Source organism: Mesitornis unicolor, unplaced genomic scaffold, assembly GCF_000695765.1.
Source record: "Mesitornis unicolor isolate BGI_N332 unplaced genomic scaffold, ASM69576v1 scaffold3607, whole genome shotgun sequence".
NCBI lineage: Eukaryota > Metazoa > Chordata > Aves > Mesitornithiformes > Mesitornithidae > Mesitornis > Mesitornis unicolor.
In genome coordinates, this window is record NW_010195546.1 from 23,736 (window position 1) to 31,703 (window position 7,968).

Sequence of the window (7,968 nt, forward strand, 5' to 3'; positions counted from 1 at the left end):
TGCCAGAGGTGACTTCTCCACCTGAAGAGCAGCCTTTTTGGCATAGCCGGTGTGACCTTCTTTTTTCGTGTGAACCCCGACTGCCCAGATCACATCTCTGCTATCAGGAAAGGCCATTACAGCTCTGTTTCTTCTGCTTGTTTTAACTGTCATCGATGTGGAGAAAGCTCTTGGAAGAAGAGGTTAGCCAGTCTGCAAAGATAAATACTTCGAAGCTATCGGCACCAGATCTATTTTAAAGCTCACTAATAATATTGTCTGAATTGCCTTGTTTGGTTTAATTGACTTTGGGATGAAAGCATGTGACACAGGGATGAGCCCTGTAGCGGCTTCGAAGGTGGTTACAGCTTTCCTCTGTAGCGTAGGGTTACGCCTTCTAACCAGGTAATGGAGCTTCCCAAGAAGGACCCAAAGGAGTGCGGTGTCCACCTCTGCAGTCATGTTGATTCTGAGCCAAAACAGCAGATTTTCAGCTTTTATCAGTCCTTGTTCCCCTAAACTTCTGCCTGCTGCCGCAGTTGTAGCTCTCTGGCCGGCCGTTGCTGACACTTGCGAAGTAATAGATCCCTTACATGTGAGATTCTCGATATTGCAAAGTTTGTCAAGTCTTTGCTATTAAAGCAGATGGCAAGTTTGAAAGCGGGACAGTTAAATCCACTGCAGCCCAGATTGCACCCTGTCCATGAATAACTGACTAATTGCTTTTTGTTTATTAACAGAGATTGAGATAAATATGCTGGATGAGCAGCTGATCAAGTTTCTGGCCTTGCAGAGAATACATCAGCTCTTTCCTTCCAAAGCTCAGTCTCTAGCGAGCAGTGTCAGTTCCCATCAGCAGTCTCCTGTGGGAAACCACATTGAAGGTAAGAGCAGCCCTAGAATAGTTGGGCTATGTTGAGCCGTAGCTTTTTGGCACTCCCTTGCCTGTTCATTGAAGGAGATCTCCCTCTTCTTCTGGTGTCTGATGCTGCCTTTCACATTTCTTTCCTCTCATTCCCCTACTCTGGATATCCACTGGCTCAGAATTCCTTCAGGTCCCTCTACTTAATTATTTACAAATTATGGCAATGAAAACACCTTCAGTAACTTAATTTTCTTGCAGAAATCTTTAGTGAAGCTGCGTTTTATCCATCTTAGAATTGACAAGAGATGGGAAGGTTCAGCTGCTTTGGTTTTTTTCCCCTCGCCTTTGAGATGGGCAAGAGAAATACGTGAATTTCTGCTGTCTTTCTGGAGAAGTTGCTTGTGAGACAAGCGTGCAAACAGGAGGAACTGGGATGCAGAATATACGTGTGACATTGTCGTTACCCGTTCAGAATAATGTCACTGTCGAGCTGGAACGCTAAATGCAATTAATGCAAATAATGGAAAACAACTTGCGCTTCTGTTGGAAATCTCCAGATTCCTGAGTTCAGCACTGGCTTTGTTTGTGCTAACACCTAAAGCTGCAGGACGAACACGGCTCCGTGTTCCTCTGCATGCAAGCGGTCGATTTAATCTGCTTTCAGGCACTAACCTTGCGGGAGCAGTTGTCTGCTCTCCCTCTGCTAGACCTGGGGGTAAATATCTCAGATAAGATCTTTGGAAGTCTGCTAGCAGTCAGAAACCTTCTTCTGAAGCTCTGTGCTTGCCTGCTCGCTGGCTGCTGTAGCATCACAGCATTCTCTAAATGCTTTGTCAATCATCTTTTAAACGCTGCGGTAGGACACAGCACCAGCCTGCGGTACAAGCTGCGTTCCTGTGCTGCTCCCAACAGATAAGTTCTGGAAATTCTTCAGCAATCTGCCTGTCAAAAGGCAGATAGGTGCTGTCTTAACCCATCACCCTTTGGGTGACTGTTTAGCAGTGCTGGTGAAATGTTGGATCCAGAGCCTTTAGTGAGCCCCCTTGAGTCAGGCAGCTGAAAGGATGTGCTGCACGTCCAGCGGCGCTGCTCAGCGCGGCCAATGTTCTTGACGTAGGTGACTCTGCAAATAATCTCTCATAATCTTCGTGTTCTGTTCTCTGATTTCACGCTCTTGGTGTAAAACTGTCATGCAGATGTAGGAGCAGGAGGGGCCTAAACTCTGTGCGTATATGGGGCTTATGTCCAAAAGAGAGTCCACTCCCTAAATCGTCCTGTTCTGGGAGCCCTGCACAAGCTCTGTTCAACCAGTGTGTTCTTCCTGCAGCTTCACTAGAAGTGAAATCACAGCTGGTTTAAGTTGGTGACGTTCACCAGCCTCGATTTTTTGGGTTTTTTTTAAGTGGCACTTTGACAGCAAGGCTCTTGGATTACCCAAAGTTGAAAGAGATTTAAGGAGGAAGCCAGTGGTAGGAGGCTTGTGTTTTCTTCAGTGTGGCTCCATTGTGCACGCTCCATATTAACATCCCCCCAATTGCATGGCTTGTGCGGGTTACTGGAGAGAGCAGTTGTCTCTGATGACAGGCAAAAATATGTTTAATGCCCAAACATTCCTAGAGGGCTGGGAACTGGAGTTTAGGCCAAAGCTGACTGCGTCCTTGGGATCTGTGCTTTCTGGAGAGCCTAGCATTGGGGTCAAGCAGCCTTTGTAGCTGATAACATTGTTGAAGTAATTTCTTTTTTTATCTTGCAGCGCAAAGAAAGGAAGTGCAAGCCCGGGCGGTGTTCTACCCTCTGATGGGCTTAGGGGGTGCAGTCAATATGTGCTATCGAACGCTCTACATCGGAACAGGTGAGCAGCTTTTTCCTGCCCTGACCTTTCCGAATCAATCAAGGTGGTTCTCCCTGACCCTCCCGAAGTGTTTGCCAAGTGGGTGTCACGAAAACAGATCCGTTGTGGCCACTTGTGCTGGGATTCTTTGCTACCCAAGAAACAGCAAAATTCCCCATCCCCTTGAATCTTTGTGGGGCTGCACCTCTGTAACCTGGCTGCTATCAAAATGAGTGGAATTAGTCCTGCAGATTTAATGCCTGAGTGATGGAGAGAAGAGCTACGGCTTGCTTGCAGGATTCATTGCTTTCTGCTTAGCTTCCCCTGGCACTCTGGATGGACCCAGTAACTGTGAAATGCTCTTCAACCTTCGTGGAGCTGCGAGCCCTCCCTTCCCCCACTGAAACTTTGTTCGTGGCTTATCGCAGCATTATTCATGCAGTCCTGGGAGCGAGGACAAAGGCAGTTGCTCCCCTGTTGTTTTGCTAATTGAAGTTTAATTCTGTCTGTTGTTCTCTGCTGCCTGACAGGTTTTTTTTCTTTCTGAAATAAACTCAGCCTGTTTTGTCCTCCGCATTGACAGGAGCTGATATGGATGTGTGCCTTACAAGCTATGGTCACTGTAACTACGTGTCTGGCAAACACGCCTGCATATTCTACGATGAGGTGAGTGCCTGCGTGGGGTTTTTTTTCTTATTATTTTTATGATTTGGCATGCACGGTGGTGGGAGCTGGAGATGCAGGCAGCAGGTTGTCTTTGTGTGGCGCTCCTTTGTGGACTACAAAGTGAGAGCCAGGGCTGTGAATGGTTTCACTCCAGTGCGGGCTGCGTCAGCGTTTTCTGTCAAACCCTTTTCTGCAGCACAGAGCTCTGCCAGCAGGATTGCTCTGAGCTAAACTGCTGCTGGACAAAGACTGACCACAAGTAAGCACTGCCACCGCTGGTGCTTAAAAGCAGAAATGGTTCCGTACTTTTTGCTCTGGCTGTGGTGTTAATAAAGGCCGTATTCTATGTGTCAACATCGAACCTCAGCTGGAGCACAACAGGGGACTGGACCACCAGTTCAGGTGGTGCAAAGTGTTCGTGCCCATCTGCAGTACTCTGTATAAACGAAATTTTTAGTTAAGCTCCCAGCATAAAGAGGTTTACAGTTGCTTCTTAACTACAATCCAGAGATTAGTTTCTTCTTGAAGTAAATAGACTGGTGGGTCTGCCAATATGAGCACTGCTGGAGATGTCTCTTAGCATGGAAACAGTCTTTGAAGCAAGATAGTCTTTGATATCACCATTTGTCAACCAGCTACTGAGCAGGATCCAGGATTAACCCCCAGCCGGCTTCAGCCGTTCCTCCAGTGCACTACAAGCTACAGAACACACTCGGTAATGGGATCCAGACCTTAAATCTGTGTGGAAGCATCTCCTCACAGCGGTCAATCCTAAATCAGGCTTTGGCCACTGAACCTCTCCATACTCCAGCAAGGCCTCCTATGGCTGTGGTCACTGCAGAGGGAGGATTCCCCCTGCTCAGCTCCGTCTGCTGCTCCGGGCCACTGGCAGCTCACGCCTGCCCTTGGTCTCTGCAGTCCAGCAGGTTACTTGAAAACTCACCCTTATGTGCATGGGGAGCTTTTGTAACTTGATTAAGGCTCTGGGGTCCCTGGGAGGGACAAGTTTTCAGCCCTGGGATGATTCCTGTGAGCTAACCTGGAACCTCCTCTCTGTCAACATCCTCTGCAAAGCTCAGTTGAGCGTGACGCTGCTTGTGTAACGCTGTAATGTCGCGGTAACGTCTCCTGGCATTTCGGCGTCTGCAAAAGGCCTGTGAATCCCAGACTGCCTCTGTCTTGTGGCTGCTGCAGCAGCGCACCGGCATCCCCCTCGCCATCTCGTGACCGCTTCCCAAAGCGCCCTCGTCCCTGCCGGGCACAGGTTTTGGGCTAAGTTTGCATCTTGTGTGCCTGTTACAGTGCTGTGCTCGCTTCGTGAGAATTGGCTTGAAATCTCAGTTTGAAAAAGATCTGTTGGTGCAGGTAAAACCCACTTCTCTTCAGAGCTGCTTGGGCCCTAAAGCAGCCTGGGTAGCAGGTTTTGCTGGAAAACTGGCTGTTCTGTGAGCACGAACCATGCAGGAGGGTCGGGTTGGTGATCTCTGAAGCTGGAGGACATTGAACTGCTATTATTTAACCAGCAGGGAGAGACGGGTTGTGTTTCAGTTCTGAATTGATGTCTCAATTCCCTCCTTTCCCTTTTTTTTTCCCCAGAATACGAAACATTACGAGCTGTTGAACTACAGTGAGCATGGGACGACCGTGGACAACGTTCTGTATTCGTGTGACTTCTCGGAGAAGATGACCCCCACTCCTCCCAGCAGTATTGTTGCCAAAGTGCAGAGCGTGATAAGTGAGTGCCGAGACAGCGCCAGCCCCGCGTCACCCCACAGGGAGCCATTACAGGGGGACAGGAGCGGGTGCAAACCAGTTCCTTGTTGGTGCCCCTTGTTCTCGTGCACCTCTTGCAAAAAGGGCAGTCTCTCCATGGGCTGGGTGACACAGGACACTCCTCTGTGGTGCCTCAGGCTGTGGGCAATGCGTTCTTGACCCTGCTCCTGGTGCTGGGGTTAACCAGGCTCCAGCGAGCAGTCGGTTCAGAGCTGGGCTGATGGCTCTCCCCATGCTCTCCCCTCCCCGGCTGTGAGTAAGCGATGTGGGCTGTGCTACAAACATCCCATCCCCGCATGGCTTCCTCCTGCCCTCCACCTGATCGGCTTCCTCTTTGGTTTTTGGCTGCCAAAATAGATGTGTAAACGCCTCTACCTCTCCAGGGCTATGCAGAGACTCCCGTTTCCCTTTTATCGGCCGTTTGCTGCAGACTGAAGTGTTCTGTGGCTGGAGGATCGCACCCCGGAGGCACCTCAGCAATACACCCCCCGTTTGATTAAAACACGGTGACGCCGGCCTGAATCTCACATGCTTTTTCTTTTCCAGAGCGACACAAAAGCAGAAAACAAGAAGAGGAGCCGCACGAAGAAGCCGCCGTGATGAATTCGCAGGCGCAAGGGCAGCATCGGAAACCCTGTAACTGCAAAGCCAGCAGCTCCAGTTTAATAGGGGGCAGCGGGGCAGGCTGGGAGGGCACGGCCCTGCTCCACCACGGCAGTTACATCAAGCTGGGCTGCCTGCAGTTCGTTTTCAGCATTACCGAATTTGCGACCAAACAGCCCAAGGGAGACGCTGCCTTAGTACAAGACATGGACTTGGAGGAGAAGCTTTCTCTGAAACCCCACCAGGTGCCCGTGCTGCGGTCCAACTCCGTTCCCTAGGAATTTTAGGAAGAGAGCTTTGGAGGAAGGAAAGGAAAAACAAAACAAAAATCAAGGCCCTCAGACTCTTGCAATGCAAAAATGTACAAACCGAGGTGGGATTTTTCTATGTCGGCCCAGAGACTGTTCACACGCCGTTTGCATGAAATGAAGAACCTTTAACTTTTTTTAATTTTTCTTTTTTGCTCAAGTTTTAGGGGCATTTGCACATATATTTGTACTATACATTTCATTTTAAAAGGAAAACTGCAGTGAGAGCAGGACGCGTCAGAGCGAGGGGCGACCGCTGTCTGACTCGAGGACTCTCTCTGACAGATAGTTCCCATGCAGTTGTAAAATAATCAGAAACTTGTTCTATTTTGTGCCAGTGACAATAGTTTTATATTAAAAGAGAAATACAGTTTTCATACAGCAAATCTATACAATATCATTGTTTTATTTAATGTAAAGAAGCGCTCTTCTTCCCACAGTTATTTTTCCCATCCCTCCCTGCTATGGTTGCACTACAAGTAGCTACTGTGTATTACGGGCAGTGAGAAACGAGTTCTTTTCCTGGTGTCCATCCTATTTTTATTTCAAATAAGGAAAAGTGTTGGATTCTGTGTAAATACATCAGTGATGGCATTTTCAATGTTTTAAAGCTGTGTACAGTGCTACATGTGGTATGACGTTCCTCAAATTGTCTATTGTAGCAGATCGTTTGTCGTAACCTGTCTGTCTCTTTTGTTTATATGCCACCTCCCCGCAGCAGAACAGCTAGTTCCACTGTACATAGTTATTGTAACGTTTTAGACTTTACAGAAACTTTCCTGTATTCTGTATATAAAAAAAAAATACTTCACATTCTGTTTTCTGACTGTCTGTCTTCACTCTTGTCACCACGACCTGGCGCTTCCCCAAGGTGTCTGACTGCGGGATGGGGCTGTGTGGGGATGGAGGGAGCCCGGTGCCCTGCGTGGGGATGTTGGAGGGTGCTGGTGCTCCAGAGTGGGGGCTGGAAGGTGAGAAGAGTCATTGAATGAATGGAGACTTCTCTGTTGTGCCCAGTGACAGGACATGTGGCGATGGTAACAACCTGGAACACAGGAGGTTCAACCTAAATACAGGGAAAGCCTCTTTACTGTGAGGGTACCAGACCCCTGACCCAGGCTGCCCAGAGAGGTTGTGGAGTCTCCTCTGCAGACATCCAAACCCCTGGACTGGGTGATCTGTGGGTGACCCTGCTCTGGCAGGGGTTGGACTGGGTGATCGTCAGTGGTCCCCTCCAACCCTGACCACTGTGATTCTGTACTGGTTTGGGTTGCAAGGGACCTTTAAAGACCTGCCTGGTCCAACCCCCTGCAGTGAGCTGGGACACCTTCACCTCCAGCGGGTCCAACAGGGATGTGGTGTCAGCCAAAAGGGGGATACTGGGTGTAGGGGTGACAGTGCACCCCGCTACATTAGGGCACTGTGCCATGCAGCTCTCGGAGCTCAGGGTCTGTAGCAAGGGAAAAAGATGCAACCACGGCGAGATAGAGAAATGGGGAGATGCAGGTATTGAAAATAACGTCTGTGCTGAGCACCTTGACAGTTAACAGTGGATGAATGCAGCACGGACATTGATCCTTGTGATCAATACATTTAAACAAATTATTATTTCAAGTCTTAGACCCCCAGCTGCCAAGAAAAGAGGACTCTGCTGTACGGCGGCACTTCTTCTGCACAAACGTGCGTATTTCCACCAGACCCAATTTTAGGAGCGGGGAGGCTGTGCTGACCCCAGGCCTCGTCCTCTCCCGGTGTCACAAACCTCCCCCCCCCCCGCTCCTTTCCGCGGACAAAGGCCTCAGCCGCTCCGCGCCTGGGTTGCGAAAGGAGCGGGGCGGCCCCGTGCCCTCGGCTCCTTCCCCTCCCGCCCCAGGGAGGCGGGGCCCGGGACACGGTGCCGGTCCCGGCGGGATGGGGTGGGCGCTGCTGGGAGCGGGGCTGCT

General features: G+C 49.7%; 1 protein-coding gene across 1 annotated transcript in view; it reads left to right on the forward strand.

The window, feature by feature from the left end:
• Nucleotides 1–6,849, forward strand: part of PHF12 (PHD finger protein 12) — a 16,588-nt gene extending 9,739 nt beyond the window's left edge. Inside the window, exons 9-13 of the mRNA XM_010188149.1 lie at nt 720–863; nt 2,598–2,696; nt 3,259–3,341; nt 4,938–5,076; nt 5,661–6,849. Of these exons, the coding sequence (XP_010186451.1) occupies nt 720–863; nt 2,598–2,696; nt 3,259–3,341; nt 4,938–5,076; nt 5,661–5,995 (800 nt within the window). The 3' untranslated portion in view covers nt 5,996–6,849. The remainder of the gene's footprint in view (nt 1–719; nt 864–2,597; nt 2,697–3,258; nt 3,342–4,937; nt 5,077–5,660) is intronic.
• The last annotated feature ends 1,119 nt before the right edge of the window (nt 6,850–7,968 follow it).